The sequence below is a fragment of the Ammospiza nelsoni genome, chromosome Z (genome assembly GCF_027579445.1).
Source record: "Ammospiza nelsoni isolate bAmmNel1 chromosome Z, bAmmNel1.pri, whole genome shotgun sequence".
NCBI classification, from domain to species: Eukaryota; Metazoa; Chordata; class Aves; order Passeriformes; family Passerellidae; genus Ammospiza; species Ammospiza nelsoni.
This window is the reverse complement of record NC_080669.1, coordinates 85,841,776-85,859,258: the sequence shown is the minus strand read 5'-3', so window position 1 is coordinate 85,859,258 and position 17,483 is coordinate 85,841,776. Positions and strand designations below refer to the sequence as shown.

The window sequence follows — 17,483 nt, the reverse complement described above, 5'->3', positions numbered from 1 at the left end:
ATTCCAAACATCCAGTGTTTTTTCTTGTATTGTATTTGGGAAGCTCAGACTGGCCTTTCTTTATAGCTCTGGGTGTAATCAAGACCTGGGGCTACATACTTGCAGAATTTTTATTTGTAATTGGCATGGAATGGTCTCCACAGATCACTTCTCTGGGATTTTGAGTGAATAACTATATAAATGCTGCTGATGTGTGTCCTACTGCACTTTAAACATGTTTTTTTTCATTTGACTTTTTTTTTTCTAGATCCAGAGCACCTTGCACAGTTTGAAAAGTATCTCCAGTCAATGAACTGCTCAGAAAAAATTTGTCTGCTCACCACATTTGCTCAGATGGCACAAACCAAAAGGGCTGATGTTGATGAGGATTTTATCAAAATCGTTGTTTTGGAGATATATGAGGTGAGTAACATTACTGGTCCATTCAGGAAAAGAATGAAAATGCTCTTTTTATTTGTAGCAGTGGAAGGTGTGAAACTTTCATGGCTTCTGTAGTTTGTTCTTTCATGGAATTAAAAAAAAGTGCTGCTTTTTAAAAAAGCCGTGAATTAAAATTACCTGAAGTACTTGTTTTTTCTGGGAAAAAGAACAGCTTTTCTGTAAGCGAAGCCAGAATGAAACAAATAAATAAAAATACATTTCTTTTGTTTCATTTTTCTCATGCAGGCCTAACTTGTAGCTCTGGAATTCCTTATGTGGTGTTTTTTCTATAGTTTTTGGTGGGATTTTTTCTTTTCTGTAATGCCTGTGGCTGTGTAGTTCCTGTGTTTAGTTTTGGACATTATTTTGGCAGTGTGACACAGAACTTTCCTGTTCTTCTAGGGCAATCAGTTTCACTTTCCATATGGGCATTTATCAACTTTGTCTGCCATGCCCAAGAGCAATTTGTTTTCCAAAAGACATTTTATTTCCATGTTAGTGGAGGTCAGCCAGAAGCAATAACTTCTCCCTGCTCATCTTCTCAGGTGTCCTATGTTAGTCTTTCCACAAGGGAGACATTCTCCAAGGTTGGTCGGGAACTCTTGGGAGCCATTGCCAGCATCCACACACAGATCATTTCTGTACTGCTGGATCGGATTAGAGAGACCATTGAGAAGGTGGGCATGGTAAGTGCTGATGTCTATAATTTAAATAATTCAAATCAGACACCCTGTTAAACCTAGAGGCCATACCAGGTTGTTATGAACGGATGTGTTAAAGAGCCCTCTGTGGGGTTTTTGGTCATACCTCCCTTTGAAATAGCTGATTACTGTTGTGTGCTGAGTACTGATGTGCACTTTCTGCTCTCTTTCCTCAAAGGTTTCTTTATATCTGTTTAAAGAACTGCCCCTGTACCTGTGGAGGCCTTCTTCATCCGAGATAGCCCTGATCCGTGACTGGTTGTTAAACTACAGCCTGACAGCAGTGGAGAATAAACTGGCTTGCATTATCTTGGAAGGGCTGAACTGGGGACTTGGTGAGCATGTAGGTATTGAGAACAGGAGCCTTGAACCTTCTCACCTTTTCAGAGCAAAAGTTTAACTCAACTTGGGAGTAGAGCAGAATTTGAAAACAGTTAATTGCATGCTTTTTATATTATGTGTGTACACCTAATGGCACAAAATGGGAATGTCATAATAATTTTATAACACTGAAGCCTGAAGATTTGCTTGTGCTGCTTCTTATAGTGCTTCAGCTGAGTTTAAAAGAGAAATTTAAGCAGGGATTTTTCCCTCTCCAAAGGAGGAAATAGCTGACAGACAATTTTTTATTAATCACATGATTAAAATGCTTTTAGCATTTTAAAAATCAATGCTTTTTAAAAGCAAATGCTTTTAGCAGAAATAGAGGACTCTTCCAAAAATGTTGAGGAAACTGGTGTGACTGTAGTTTGCATCTAGTTGGTATCTAGATGTGTTTTTCACTGTGCAAGAAAAATAATGATTGAAATGAGACATTTCAAAACTCTGAGCATCATTTAAATGATGGGGAAATATTCCATAATATTGGGTTGCTCCAAGAGCTTTGTGAGTTCAGGATATAATTGAGAGTGAATGCTATTTCAGAGAAAAACAGAAATAGATTGGGGGAATAATGTTGCCTGTGTTCAGTGATTTAGTTCAGCATTGCATTCTGTGCATTTGGTCATGCTGAACTCTTCTCTTTGCCTTGTTGATGGTTGTACATGACTATAGACTCACTTTTTTCTCCCTCTTTCTTGTAGACATGTGAATAAAAATGAATGTTAGGGAAAATGAACAGAATTCTTTGCTGTGCAATACTAATGCCATGTCTGTACCCTCTGATGTGGGGGAAAATGGTTCTTTACTATGGCAATTGATGGAGGAACTGCTGTGTTTTCATACCAAAACCATGGTGAATGGGATTTGGTTTTGTTTTTAAAGGCGAGAGTTCAAGTGTCTGTATTATCTAATTTAAAATGGCATCTCTGGATTTTTGGATTAATTATCATATGTTCATAAAATGCATGTGGAAGGTGAATGTTATGATGCCTTTTAAAAAATAATCTAGTTGTTGGGCTATGTATTGCCCAGTGTGAGCCTGGTACTCTTTAACATTGAGCTGAATTTTTTCCACTGGGCAATATTTATGCCTAGATATTGCAATAATAAATTTGAACAGCCAGAAAAAGACTGGGATTTATTTCTCTGTGGTGCAGCTGAGTAGAGACCAGCTGTAGAGACCTCTTAAATGACCCAAGGTTTCGTGTTCTGACACTGTTTTTAGCAGAATACTCTTCACCTGGATCCAGCTGTCCATTCTGAAGTTGCATTGATGGTCCTGGAAGCATATCAGAAATATCTCTCCCAAAAGCCATATGCTGGGCTGCTTTCTGAAAGCATAAAACAGGTATCCTTTCTTCTTACTTACAAGGAGTAACTTATAGATGGCTGTAAATGGGAAAAGTTGCAGGGCAAGACCTTGTTTTCACTTTTTTTTTTTATTCTTTTAAAAGTTGTTCTTTATCCAACTACAGTTTTGTAACATACCAACACTCAGTGTTGTCTGCACCCACAGAACTATTTAAAAAATTCAGTTAGGCTTCTGTTGAGCAACTGTGTGAGATTCAGAGAATTATAGAATGGTTTGGGTAGAAGAGACCTTAAAGAACATCCAGTCCCACCGCCTGTGATGGGCAGGGACACCTTCCATTGTCCCAGGTTGCTCCAAACTCCTTCCAACCTGGCCTGGGACACTGCCAGGGATCCAGGGGCAGCCACAGCTGCTCTGGGCATCCTGGGCCAGGGCCTGCCCACCCTGCCAGGAAAGAATTTCTTCCTAGTATCAGATCTGAATCTACTCTCTCTCAGTTTGAAGCCATTCCCCCTTGTCCTGTCACTCCATGCTCTTGTCTCTCTCCATCTTTCTTGAAATGGACATTTTAATTTTGACCCACTTGCAGGTTTGTGAATAGTCACAAACTGCTCCTGCTTTACTCACGCAGAGGTAGACAGTACTTACTATAAAATAGAAAGGCTATTTCTCATTACTGGTGAGCATAAGAGAACTCACTCCAGCTCTTATTTGATGACTCAAGTGTTAATCCCTTTTGAAGCTTTTCAGCAGTGGGCAATGTTATGTGACCTGAACACACCACAGACATTTATTAAATTGATTTTACAGCACACTGGATTCAGGAGGGGATAGCTCCAAGTTACAGAGTGTAAATGGAAGCATAAAAAGATCAAAGTTAAAAAATCCCTGTGTTGGATATTCAGTCCAAGAGGTTTTGATGGGCTTTGTCTTCTCAGTATTTTTTGTACAGTGTTTTCTCCTCCTCTGTGTTTTTCTCCCCAGCCTTTTCTTCCCACACTCCAAATGTTCTTTATTGTCTCTGCTCTGTTCTGACTTGCTCCTTTGCACTTACCCATGGTTTGTTGTCTTGTGCCAGCCAGATGAGTTCTCTTTTTTAAGCCAGTGTCAGCCCTAGTTGCCACTTGTGCTGGTGAATCAGTCCTGACTTGCATGAGCCCATAACTAGAATTTGAGAGAAAATAGTGCTTTCTTGTACCCTACTCAGAGAGGATGAAATATCTGCATTGCCCTCCAGCTCTGCTGTTTGCACTGCTCTGTCAGAACATGTACATATTTTTTTCTCCAGAGATTTATAATTCCTTGTGATCTAGACATGGTCTTTGTGACAGTGGGCTCATACACATGTGACTCTGCCTATCCACATACAGGCTTTTTTCTAAGGAAAGCCTGCCAGGTTTTAGGCTTTTCATTGACAGATAATATCTTTGCATGAATTTTTCGGTTTCCTTTCACCAGCAGTCTTAAATGTTTTAAACATTATTGAAGCTTGTGTTTGTTTTTCTTTTTTTCCAGTATTAGAATTAAAATTTAATTCAAGGTCAGTATATAGCTTGGAAAAATTTAAGCAGACAGTGTAAGTTGATAGCCTTTAATTAAAGGGATGGGGGAAGGAGAGTGAGGTAGAAATTGAGGCTATAGGAGGGGACTGTTTAGATAAACTACATGGTATGTCTAGTAATTGCTGTTGGTCTACTGCTAGGAGGTTTGGGTTGGAAGGGACCCCAAAGATCATCCAGTTCCCCTTCCAAGGACCAAATCCCAGTCCAGTGCCACACGTGCTGTGTCATGGCTGCGCTTCCTCTCATTGCTGCTGCTCTGTTCCAGGTCTCCTACCTGGCCAGCATCGTTCGCTACGGGGAAACCCCAGAGACCTCCTTCAATCAGTGGGCCTGGAGTTTGGTTCTGAGGCTGAAGCTGCACAGGAACGACCGTGGGGTGCAGCAGAGCGGGCTGGCCGCTGTCCCCGTGTGCGACACCGCGCTGGACGCGGCCGAGTCGGTCACGCTGCACCCCCTGCTCAAGGCTGTCAAGGCAAACGTCCCCATCGGCTGCTACCTGGCACTGGCAATGACCACCCTGGGACACAGGTGAGGCTTTTGGGGTGTTTGCCTCGGGTGGGTGGCCCCAGGGACTGAGCAGCATCCCTTGTTAACAGCTTTGTGCCTGTTTAAAGAGTAAAGGGCTTGTGATGCAAGGCATCGAGCAGCTTGTCGTCTCTCTTAGGAGGAGCTGATCCTGGGCAGTCTGGAGAAGACCAAAAGGGGATCTCATTAATGCAGACAAACATCTCAAAGGCAGGTGTCCAGAGGATGGTGCTGGACTCTTTTCAGCAAGCAATAGCCACAACTAGAACACAAGCAGTTTCATTCAACATGGGGAGGAACTTATGTATGCTGAGGATAGCAGAGCCCTGGAACAGCCACCAGAACAATTACAAATACTAAAAATACTTAGCAACTGCCCATGGAACTTGGATTCTCCCTTTCTGGAGACATTCCAAACCCACCTGGACTCATTCCTTTGTCTTCTGCTCTGGGTGACCCTGCCTTGGAGGGGTTTGGACTGGATAATCTCAAGGTCTTTTCCAGCCCCAACTTTCTGTGATTCTGTGATAGCAGTTTCACAGAATCCCAGAATTGTTTAGGTTGGGAAAGACCTCCAAGGTCATCGAGTCCAACCTGTGACCAGTCCCCACCTTGTCACCCAACCCAGAGCACTGAGTGCCACATCATTCCTTGGATACCTCCAGGGTTCCCTGGACAGCCTGTTCCAGTGCTTAATAATCCTTTTTTTGTGAAGAAATTATTCTTGAATTCTTTCAAACAACCTGCTATTTCCTTTATTTTGCTAATAGAACTTTTTTTGCCTTCTGCACTTTAGGATTCAGTCATAAGAAATAATACTTAAACTGGGGCTTAATAGTAATTTCTCTGGACAGGAGTAAGACTGAACCACACTTACTGAAAGGGTTGTTGTAGAGGTAATTTCTTTTATCAGGGCAGCACTGCATTCAGAAAGCAGTGAGGAGAAAAAGCCCACTCACTCTGGGAATGGTGAATAAAAGGCATTATAAGAGCAGTGAACCTCTTAGCCCTGACTGTGTTCCAACGGAGTCATCTCCAGTGCTTCTAGCTGGTTTGTAAGCTGGTAAGGCTTTTGGATGTAATCAAATGTTCCTGTCTGACATACTGAGTCACACAGAATTTGATCAGTTCTCACCAGAACTCTTTTCCCTGAGTCTCTGATCCCTTTGGTTTTGTGCTGTGTTATTCAATATTTCCACTAACTTGTTTTTAATGTATAATACTATGTTACTCTTTTAAGGAAAAATTATCTGGCCTTTCTTCTCCTTCCCCAAGGAAGGAGAAGAATCATTGCTTCATAATCTTCTCATTGCTTCACAATAAGATTATGCCACAGATACTTTAAAGCGCTGGAATAGTCTGGGATTGATATTAAGGTATTTTGGGTTGAGAGTGGAAATTTTCCCAGAACTTTGACTATGAAATAAAAAACCAAAGAACCTCTTTAGTCTGTTTCTGTGAACCTTCTCTGTTTGGCCTTTGGCTCTTTTCCCTGGAGAAGGAGGTGAATTGTCCAAGTTAGGCAAAAATAGTGAGTTTAAAGTGATAGAAACTTGATGAAGACTTGCATCTCTAGTGATTTTTGGAAGATGGGACACTGATCCCCAGAAAGGGATTTGTGAAGAAAGGAGATACTTAGTAAATATTTGAGAAGGCAATACTCAGCAAATCTGTCAGCTATTGAATGATTCCTACACTGAAGAAAAATCCTCTGTATTTAGCTATTTAGATTTTCAAAGATAAAGTGTAAAGTTCTGAATATATTTACATCTCAGTTAATAAAAATTAAATCAACACCTTGTCTTCCTTTCTGCTGATAGTGAATGTGTTTTTCTTAAATTTTTTTTGGTTTGTTTTCTGACAGCATCGAGAAATTCTGTGCTGAAGGGATCCCTCTTTTGGGTGTACTAGTCCAGTCTCAACATCTGAGAACAGTAGTCCACGTGCTGGATAAAATTTTACCCTTGTTTTACTCTTGCCAGTATTACCTCCTGAAGAATGAACAGTAAGCATTATATGTTCATAATATGTTAATTTTTAAATTTTATACATTCGTTTGCCTAATTTATTCATAGTTGCAGTAAAAGTCAATAATGATCTTCTGATTTAGACACTTGACAGTCTCCCAGACAAATCCTGAGTAAGGTTTGTGTGTTGATGTAGTTCAAGAACTGGTATTTATTTCTGATGAGCTGCCTTGAATTACAGGCTGGTGTGAAATGTTCATACTGTGCCCAGTGTATGGCTGAACTGGAGCAATTAAATCTGCATTGTGGTTGTGAATCAAAGCCTTTCTGTATGTGTCTCACTGAGGATGTTGAACTGATTTTAAATTCTCTAGATGTAGGCTTTCTGTTTAATATGGAATAAGAGGTATTTTAATTTCATTTGTTGACATCCCTAGGTTTTTATCTTATGTGGAACTGTTCCTTCATCTGGACAGTGGAGTCCCTCAAGGGGTGACCCAGCAGGTTACCCACAAAGTGACACAGCACTTGACAGGAGTGAACTATGGAGAAAATGTTAAGCTGCTCAGTAGTATGATACAGGTAAGAAGATTATTTAAAAAAGAAAGGGGGGAGAGAGTGTTTAAAACCAAGCTTATTTGACTGAGTTAGTGTTAAAGGTTAGAAAACATACTGAACCTAGCAGTTCAGTCACAGAGTACTCTGTATCAAGCATTGGTTGTTGGGTTTGGTTTCTTGAAATGCTCCTGGTTAAACTTGTCTAAATCTGGCAATGCATGTGACACTAACAACAATATTTACCTTTCAGACTTCTTGGAAAATTCATTTTCCCATACCAGGTCAAAACTGTTTAAAAAAGGAAATGTAAAATGCAGCACTCCTTTCTTGTCTGTGTTATTTGAGGAATGCAGCAGAGATATTAATGTTTGCAAGTTCTGCTTTTTACCATTAATTTAGGGCTCTGGAGTGGAAAAATGTTCTTGAGTTAGTGAGCAGTGGTGTTTTTTTTTAATGCAGAGAGGTCAAAACCCAAGGCCCTTTAACATTAGAGAGGGATAGTGGAAACAGACCTACTCTGGGAAGGCCTTCTGCAGGAACAGCAGCCTGGACTTTGGAAATAGGTGCTGTTTATGCCTGCAGGTGTCCTGCTTAAGGCTTCCGTGTCTGTTTTTGCTGAATGCACAAGATCCTCTGCTCTCCAGGCTTCAGAATCTGCAGAAGTTTGGAGGCTGAAGATGACAAAGCTGTCCTTACTTGGGTGTAGAGAGTGTTGTTGTAAATTATTTTAATTTAAGGATAGCTTTACAGCCTCAAGCAGATCAAACAGTCCTCAGTAAATTCTAAAGCTTTACTCAAGGCTGCGATCTGTTGACCAGTTTTCCCCTTTAATTTGCCAGACTCACATTTTCCTAAGTGACCGTCCGAATGGCGTGGGGCCAGCTGCAGTCCTGGAGTTCTGGGTGCAGGTGCTCACCAGCCAGCAGCTGTGGCACAGGGACCGCGCCACGCTCTGCCTGCTGGATGACCTGTGCAAAGCTGCCTTCCAGTACAGCCAGGAGGACTGTGTGCAAAAGCTGCTTTACCAGCAGCACAAGGTAAATAGAGAGCTCTGGTGTTTTGCTGTGGCTCCTGGGTAAATGGTCAGCTCATGTGTTGCACAGTCGGATTTTGATGGGAATGAATTTTGCTGAAGTGCAGCAAGAATTACTGTGAAGTCCTGGGGTGGTTTGGGTTGGGAGGGAGCTTTAAAGCCCATCCGGTTCCACTCTCCAGGGACACTTTCCACTATCCCAGGTTGCTCCAAGCTCTGTCCAAACTGTTTTTCAGCACCTCCAGGGATGTGAGAAGCCACAGCTTCTCTGAGCAGCCAGTCATGATGATGAGTGATGAATGGAGTCATCTGTTTTTTTTCTGAGTTGCTCAAGAAATTTTTTTTCTTGAGTGGGTCAAGATTAATGAAATGTCTGATACTTTAATAATAATGATAATAATTACTACTAAAACCAGTTTGGAACAGAGTTTTAATTTCATATGACTTGTATTGTTTTTTGTCTTCTTTGCATTTCAAATCTTTGATGGAGTGTTTAGGACAAAAATGGAGTTCCCTCTCCTGAAAAAGCCAGAGTCAGTTACTGCAACAGGATTTTTTCACTGAAATAGAAAGTCCAAGCAGGCATTTCAGTGGTGCCTGGCTGAGCTGAGGTTGCAAAGTAGCAACAGGAGGTGGAAAGGAACCTGGATAAAAATTGAGTGATCCACTTGTAGCTTCTAAATCACCTGGTCATGAAAAAAACCCAAATGTTTTCTGCTTCTGTGCAGAATGCTTTGGGCTATCACTGTGACAAGGGAATGCTGTCTTCACTGGTCAGCTGGATCGTGGCAGGCAATGTCACACCGTCCTTTGTGGAGAGCAGTGCCAACTCCTCTCAGGTGACTGCCATGATGGTGTTTTGTGAGGGGAAAAGCAGCATACTGGTCTAGGTTTTGTTCTGGGCTGTTGTGTTGCTGGTTTTTGTTTTTTTTTTGGTGGGTTTTTTTGCTTAGTTTTGTTTGGGGTTTTTTGTGTGTGCTTTTTTTCCTTTTTGGGTGTGTTTTTTTTTTTTTTTTTTTTTTTTTTTGTTTTGTTTTGTTTTTTGTTTGTTTTGTTTTGTTTTGTTTTTTTCAGTTTTCTCTCTTGGTCACTTTTTCTTCCTGTCCCAGAGTTTGTCTAATCTGCATCCAAAAATTCATATAATAGGATTTATTAGTTACATTTTCTTCTAATCTACTATTGCTCTTGATCTGTTTAACAAGACAAAATCTGTAAAGCCTGATTTTGGTTTCAGGTCAGTCTTTATCTGATAAATATTTTGAATTTGAGTTAGTTTCTCTCTGTTTATGTGAGTTCCTTATTCAAGCACAAAGGGAAAAAAAAACCTTGCAGTACCCCAGACAGAGATGTGTAGTGCAGGTGGAAGAGGAGAGATCTTATTTTACTGAGTTTGAGAAGGTTGTTTCCTCCAGAGTTCCCTGGGTGATTCTGTCAGATTTGTCTACTTTTCCCCTTCTTTCCCAAAATTGTACAAAGGGGAAGTTTGAATTTAAGGATGAAGGAGTTTTGTTGTTGAGATGTGATAGTGCCTTTTGCAACTCTGCAATGAGAATCCGTCAAACACTTACTCCTCTTAAGAAATCATCAAGCTTCCTGATCCTGCCCCCTGCCATTTTGTTATCAATGTTTTTGTCATTTCTGTGTTGTCCAGGTCTGGTTTGCATGGACAGTGTTAAATATGGAATCAATATTTGAAGAAGATTCACAACTTCGCAGAGTTGTGGAGGGGGAGCTGGTTATCAATGCTTTAACTCCTGATCAGGCTTTGAAGGTGAGAGAGCTGGTCATCTCTTTTCATTAAAATTAGAGAGAACTGCTGGAGAAAAGTGTTCTCTTGTATAATTTATTTTTTTTCTTATGTACTGCTTCCTTACCAGGATAAATTTATAAATAATGCTTTAGTTGGCTGTGCAGGAAAAAATATACTGCAAGGAAATTTTCATTGACATTTTGAGTGTATTTGAGTTCTTTTACATTTAAAAGCTACAATGGAAATACCTGATTTTACTATATCAATATTTACAGAAAACTAATTTGTGCTTTTGCATAATTGTCTGAATCACCTAATGCCTCACAACCTTCAGTGCGTTTATTCTATACCCCTGATATGGGGAGTGCTTATTTTTCAGGTGGGAAAATGTGTCTTGTGTTTCAAACAGATGATTTCTCAGATGACCTGAATTGTTCAGAAGACTGGCCTTTGCTTTTCTCTGCTTTCTGAATTATTTTTCAAGGCTTTCAAAACTATTTAGGTCTCTCCCTTAACAGGGCACTTAATGAGCTGTACTTCAGGCTACATTGCAGCCTTTTCCAGCTTCCTTACCCAAATTCAGTTAGAAATTCTGGAGAGAAGCAAGTGGGAACCAGAGCTGACCATTCTCAAAGTGTGACTTTTGGCACATCCTTCATCTCAGCTGTTTCAGTGTATTTCAATAAAGGAGGTGGTCCTGTAAAAATAGGTTTTCTTGGCCATGTCAAGTACATGCCTTGCATCCTTGGAGCTGGTCTGGAGAGCATTTGTTCTTTGGCTTGCATGTCTTGATTTAGCTGGAAAACAAAAAGAATGTGGGCAGTGTGTGGAAAAGAGGTTTGGTGTAGGGGATGAGGAAGTGCCAGGAAACTCAGAAAAGCCTCCCATTCCCCTGCTTCAGGCACAGTCCAGGGGAGCTTGGGGTGAGACTGTTTAATGGTTTAGTGGATTTGTGGTATTGCTAAGATGGGATACTGCTACTCATAGTTTGCTTTGATTTTGTTCTGCTTTTGCTTCTGTGTTCCTTCTTCACATTAGTTATACTGTGCATTTTGAATTTTCACTAGAGCTGTATTGAATGTAATCTGGAAAAAGCTAAAAGTAGCATGCTGGAGATCTAAACCAGGACACCTACTTCTGTGAGGAAGAACAGTAATTAACTGTAATTAACACCAGGGCCCATATGTTTGCCTTGTGCCAGAGCCATCACGCTGGGGGTTTGTAAGCACCAGAGATGTAGTTCTGCTCTCCAGCATGACTGTGGGATGGGCAGCTCATCCTTCAAGGCCTGTAACAGATGTGTGACTGCTTCCAGAGCTTTCTCCTCTGTAATTACCAAGTGTTCACGCTGTGTTGATCTGCTCAGTTAACCCGTGACAGCCTGTTACAGCACCACACTTGTGTGGAAATGTTGTTTCTGCAGAAAGCCCAGGCCCAGCTGAAGCTGCCCATCGTCCCTTCCCTCCAGAGGCTCATGATTTACCGCTGGGCTCACCAGGCCCTTGCTACCCCTGCAGATCACCCTCTCATGCCACTGGTCTGGCAGAAATTCTTCCTCCTGTACCTTCACCGACCAGGACCACAGTATGGGTGAGTCTGACCTGCTCCAGAAGATTATCAAGCGCTAATAAAGTGCACAGCAAGCGAGAGTCAGTGTATTACACTGACTGCTCCTGAAAGCAGTGGGTACCAACAGCTTTTCTGGTGTGCCAGTTTGTCTGCAGAGATGCTGATTTGACATTTGCAACAAGACTTTGCAATGCTTTTTGGTTCATTTTTAGATTACCTGTAGATGGCTGTATTGGAAGACGCTTTTTTCAGAGTGCAGCTCATGTTAGCTTGCTCAATGAGATGAAGCAGCGGCTGACAGAGGTGGCAGACTTCCACCACGCTGCCAGTAAAGCCCTGAGAGCGGAGAGTCCTGAGGGCACTGACAGGTCACCAGAGAAGGCCAGCTGCTCACCTGATTACCTGACTTCACCTGAGCTGCATAAGGAACTTGTCAGGTAAAAAAAGAAAACCACAAACCTGCCCTGTTTCGTGTTAATCAGTGCAACTGCCTGAGTAACTGCTACAGCACAGTCATGGCTGTGTGAGGAATGGAGGGATGTGACCTCAGATGTGCTGCAGGCACTTATTAAAAGCATAAAATCATAGAACATTCAGATTCAAAAAAGCCTTTCAAGATCCTCAAGTCCAGTGCTTAACCCAGCCCTGTCAAGGCCACCACTAACCCATGTCCCCAACTGCATAGTTGGGCTCAAATCCATTCCTCTGTTTGCATAACTTGTTTAGTTTGAGAGGGGAGTGGGAGGTTTTACTGCTAAAAATAAAATATTGTTGATAGGTTTCCTTTTAGGGGAATAGCTTTGCTTTTTAATGAATGGTAGCCCCATGCTGGCAAAATATTTATTATTTAGTCATATCTGTCACTCGTGTACATCACTAGCTATGAATGTAAAAGGCTAGTTGGTGTGTATATATGTTTGTCACAGACCAGAGCCTGAATTTATGTCTGAGTAATAGACAGATAATCAGATAATTTACTGTTGTCTTAAGCACATAGTTCAAGCAGTTTGCTTGGTTAGTGACCTAAAGGTTAGGTCTGCCAAGTGTGTTCTGTGCCACTTGAAAAATGGTAAATCTGCTTACCAAAACCTCACCACAGGACTCACTTTTTGTCTTGGAGTAGGCTAAGAAGGGAGACACTGTCACTCACTGCTACTCAGCTGGTGAATGCCCACTTTTGTGAGGGACAGTAGCTCCTAAGAGGTATCTATACCTCATGTACTCTAAACCTGAGAAAGTATATGAGTATTGCTAGGAAATGGTTGAAAGGATTATTTGAAATATTTGAAAAGAGTCCCTTGTTCAGGGGCCCTGGATGTGTGGAATTGGAGCTCCTGCTCTGTGCTCCCCTCAGCAGTCAGTAGGTACTGTACAAACAAACGAGGGAGATCATAAATCCCACTTGATTGTCTGTGAAAAATAATCCAGAGATGGTCACAGGGTGAACTTGATTCATATTTTCAGTCTTTGATTTCAAATAAGTTTCCCGCTCCAGCAGAAAACCAGAGTACTCTACGCCCAAATAAATCTTACACTCAGGAAGTTTAATGACCTGTCTGGTTTCCTAGACAGGAGGGAAATTATTGGTAGGGTTTATAGGGGCTGATTCTTGGAGTTGGTCTGCTTCCATTTTTTCACCAGTGACACTGATGAAGGAAGCAGGAGTTTGCTAGTGATATTTAATACCAGAGTGTGAAGATTTAATGGCACTCTAGTGCTTCCTTGTCAAGATGGCTTGGATGGTGTGACTGTGAAAATGGTACCAGTTGGTGGAACGATGTCAGCTGAAAAAGAGGTGTATTTATGTTAAAGTTTTAACAAAGGAGGAAATGAGAATGACTAGTCATGAATGAAACTCTGAACAGAAATTAAAAGATGTGGCTTAACTCAGGCATGACTTTTTGAGCAGGCACTGCAGAGAGGTTCTGGGGTGAGGAGCCAAACTTGCTTATGTGAACTCTCTTTATTCTGTTGGTCTTCTGAGTGGGATTGTGATGATACTTTCTGACATAAGACACTATTTCAGCCCTGGGTCTTATGCTAGTTTGCATAAATGTTTTCCTTTTCAGAATTTGTCTTCTTGCTCTTTGTTGCTGTCCTTTGTATTTTTCTAGGTACCTTCTTTCCACTGTGGGTCTTTAATATGGCAGTAAACAAGTGAAAATGCACCCGAAATATCTTTTTTTAACCATGCCACCTTGTAGCATTAGTTGTTGCCCTAATTCTAACTTCAAAACAATCAAATTCACACGGATTTTTTTCTCCTTTTTTTCCCCCCCTCTCCCCTCAGGCTTTGTAATGTTTTAATTTTGTGGTTGGAAGAAGAGAGTTTCCAGAAAGGAGATACATACATTCCCTCTTTACCAAAGCAGTATGATGCACATAGACTTGCTAAAGTCATGCAGAATCAACAGGTGGGTTGCTGAAAATCTGAAATCTAAAGTCCACTTGCTAAAATAAGTCTTTGAAATCAGTGAGAATTGTGTTACTGGTCTTTAATACACATACAGCATGTATGATAACTTCATAGTTCTAACCTTTTTTTCAAAAATCCTGTGCTATCCCAAACTGCCTTCCTTTATGTTTGAAAGAGGACTCAGATGTAGATTCTTTGCATATCTGTCATTTCTTGCAATACAATCCTTTTTCTGTACTGCTCTGTAATTCTTTTTATGTTCTATGTTAGTGTTAGACAATTATTTTAAGTTGCAGCTTTAAATAACAAAAGACTGGAAGCCAAAACCTACTTGTGTTGGTAGTCTGTAAAATGTCAGGTTCAACTATAAGTTAGTGAGTGTGTATTATTCTAGTCTTCAACTATTCTTCTATTATTCTATTCTTCAAGCCTAAAGACTTATTTTGGAAGGGCATTTCCTTATACTGGCTTTGTTTTCACTCCTCCAGTGTCTATGACTACTGGAAATGCAGCCTCCTTTAGGCTGGCTGCAGTTAATCATGCCATGATGTTTTAGACTGTCTTGGTCTCTTGTATTCCTTTTTTTGGAGCAGATTTTTAATAATCTATCTTTGTCTCTTATGTATTAGAAATTATACCATGTGTCAAGTTTAATCTCTAAGTCTCACAAATACTTTTCAGTAGATCTCTATATATGTTATAAAAATAGTTCAGTGTTTTTCATCAGTTTAATTTTTTGCCCTTAATAATAAATTTCCCATGTCTTAAAACTGCAGGGTATATATTTTATGTAGTTACTTTAGTTTCACAGCTGCTAGAATGGGTGGACAGCACATGATGCTGACCAAAACAGAGATGATAATTTAATTCTTTTGTGCTCCAGGATCTGTGGATGGAATATGTCAATGTGGAACTCATTCACCATGAGTTTCAGGAAGCTCTGAACCTTTGGCTGCAGGTTCAGCTTGAATCACATCCAACCTGTACTTCTGCAGGGGAAACAGATTTCACCAACCCTTTGTCAGGTAAGAGATAAACATACTGCTAAGGAAACTGTGCCTTAAAGAATTACTGGGATGTCAAAGCCCTGGTTTCTTTAGGAGCTTGATGATGCCTGTCAGTAAAGATATTAATATGGTTTGTTTTCTGTGGGTACAATATTTTCCATGAAATTGTCATGGTTTTTTCACTCAGATTTTCATGACGACATGAAAATTATGACATTGATGCTTTTTGGCTTCAAGTTTGCCATGTCACAGAGCAGAGCTAGGGCATCATGGGTGAGCTCCCCAAGAGTTCCTCTGCAGAGAGTGTGCTCCAGACATTTTCCCAAAATTAGAGACAGACAGGTGAAAGCAAAAATAAAACCAGCTGTACTTGAACACATATTGTCTCTGTTTTTTTTTAGTTTAGTTTAGTTTAGTTAGTTAGTTTGTTTTTTGTGTTGTTTTTTCCCTGTGTGTTTTCTCTGGAATTTTGGCATAGCGAAAGGGTTGTTCTAGGACAGAAGGGGTGATAGTCACAGCTGATACATTAAGGATGTGGAGAGGTTGGATTTGGAGCTGATCCAAAGAAGAGGAAGGAGTGAGGGAATAGAAGGGAACTGGAATAGTTTCATAACTGAAACTGAATGGAAATCAGCAGGAGGAGAGGGCTGACCCAGAGAGAGGCTGTGCTCTGAGAAGGAATTGACACTGTTAAGAATACTGGTGATGATCAGTTTAGGGAAAGGAAGATGAATTTTGCTTAGAATTTTGTCTGGGTGCGTGTGTCAGATGTAAAATAAATGGAGTAACAGGAAAACTGGAAGATAGGACTGTTTGGGGAAAACAAGGAAACCAGTAGGTCTTTTTATCCTAATCTTTGTCTGATGAAAGAGCTGGTCCTGAAAATTAGCTGTGTGAAATAAAGTTTGACAAAAATAAGAATATTAGTTGAGTGATTTTTTTTTTTTCAGAGGGGGAAACCTGAGAAATATTTGCCTGCAGTTAAAAATGCTTCATGCAAGAAAACTAATGTTTTTGTTCACTTTCTCATAACTTTTCTTATTGACCAAACTTGCTTCTGCTTTTTTAAAATCTTTTTTGTAGCCAAAGTGAGGATCATGAATAATTTGAAGAAGCTTGACACTCCCAAGCCCCCTCTGCCTCTGCAGACGATGAAAGCTCCCGTGCCAGTGATTTCCTCGGCCACCCTGGTGAGCCAGAAGGACGCGATCCAGCTCCTGCGCAGGGACCTGAACATCTTGCAGCAGCACGCCAAGTGAGTCCTGTCTGTGCTCTTGTGCCTCTCCAGTGGGTCCAGCACTGCCTTACAATTATTGTGGAGTCACAGAATTGGGTGGGGAGGCACCTTAGAGCTCAGCCCATCTCACCCCGGCCATGGGCAGGGACACCTTCCACCATCCCAGGCTGCTCCCAGCCCCATCCAGCCTGGCCTGGGGCACTGCCAGGGATCCAGGGGCAGCCACAGCTGCTCTGGGCACCCTGGGCCAGGGCCTGCCCACCTTCACAGGGAACAATTTCTTCCTAAAGATGGCCTTCACAGCAGCCTCATTTATGGTGTCAGCACAAGACTGTCAGTACTTGACTCTGCTTCTTGTCCCATTTGTTTCCTCTTTCTTCTGATCTATCAGGTCATTATTCCACTTCTTCAACTGACATAAGAGTGCACAAGTCTTACCTAATGACTGAGATTGCATCAGATAGCATCTAACTTATTTTCTGATTTGGCGTATTTCCTGTCTAAATTCTCCTTTTAGGCTAGATTTGTTGACAGTGAGTTACTTAACCCTTTTGCACTAAGGTAGTAGTTGCAATGTGAAGCACCCAGGAGAAAAATCTGATTTCTGGTTTTGGTAGCTTTGTTAATGAGAGAGACTTTCTGTTTTTAATATTCCAACTCAGATAATCCAGCTGAATTGTTTTCAGTCACAACTGGTCAATCTATAGCTGTTCTTACCTAATTTAGTAATTTAATAACAGTATTTTGAGCCAGACCAAAAGCTACTAAGCCCATGAGAGGCTGTGTCTAAATAATTCCACTATCAATTTTAGCTGGGCTCTCTTTTTACTGTTTTCTGGTTTGTTTTGTTTTTGTTTTGGTCTGGTGGAAAATTGCATTTCCTGTAGAGATTATTCTGTTCAGTTTCCTTCCAGGTTGTCATATCAAGTAATTCAAAAGAACTCACACGTACTTGAGTAGTTTTGTTCTTATGAACCTGTTTTTTTGTTTTTTTTTTTTACTTTGAAGTGCTATTACTTTGAAGTTTTAGCTCAATTTTATTTGA

The 17,483-nt window shown here is 40.9% G+C and overlaps 1 protein-coding gene across 1 annotated transcript in view; it reads left to right on the top strand.

Moving 5' to 3' along the window:
- Positions 1 to 17,483, top strand: part of EPG5 (ectopic P-granules 5 autophagy tethering factor) — a 52,911-nt gene that overhangs the window by 15,023 nt on the left and 20,405 nt on the right. Inside the window, exons 12-26 of the mRNA XM_059491974.1 lie at positions 248 to 402; positions 966 to 1,106; positions 1,300 to 1,464; positions 2,728 to 2,850; positions 4,642 to 4,904; positions 6,766 to 6,906; positions 7,306 to 7,450; positions 8,266 to 8,463; positions 9,188 to 9,298; positions 10,111 to 10,230; positions 11,633 to 11,799; positions 11,991 to 12,215; positions 14,069 to 14,192; positions 15,078 to 15,219; positions 16,285 to 16,456. Of these exons, the coding sequence (XP_059347957.1) occupies positions 248 to 402; positions 966 to 1,106; positions 1,300 to 1,464; positions 2,728 to 2,850; positions 4,642 to 4,904; positions 6,766 to 6,906; positions 7,306 to 7,450; positions 8,266 to 8,463; positions 9,188 to 9,298; positions 10,111 to 10,230; positions 11,633 to 11,799; positions 11,991 to 12,215; positions 14,069 to 14,192; positions 15,078 to 15,219; positions 16,285 to 16,456 (2,392 nt within the window). The remainder of the gene's footprint in view (positions 1 to 247; positions 403 to 965; positions 1,107 to 1,299; positions 1,465 to 2,727; positions 2,851 to 4,641; positions 4,905 to 6,765; positions 6,907 to 7,305; positions 7,451 to 8,265; positions 8,464 to 9,187; positions 9,299 to 10,110; positions 10,231 to 11,632; positions 11,800 to 11,990; positions 12,216 to 14,068; positions 14,193 to 15,077; positions 15,220 to 16,284; positions 16,457 to 17,483) is intronic.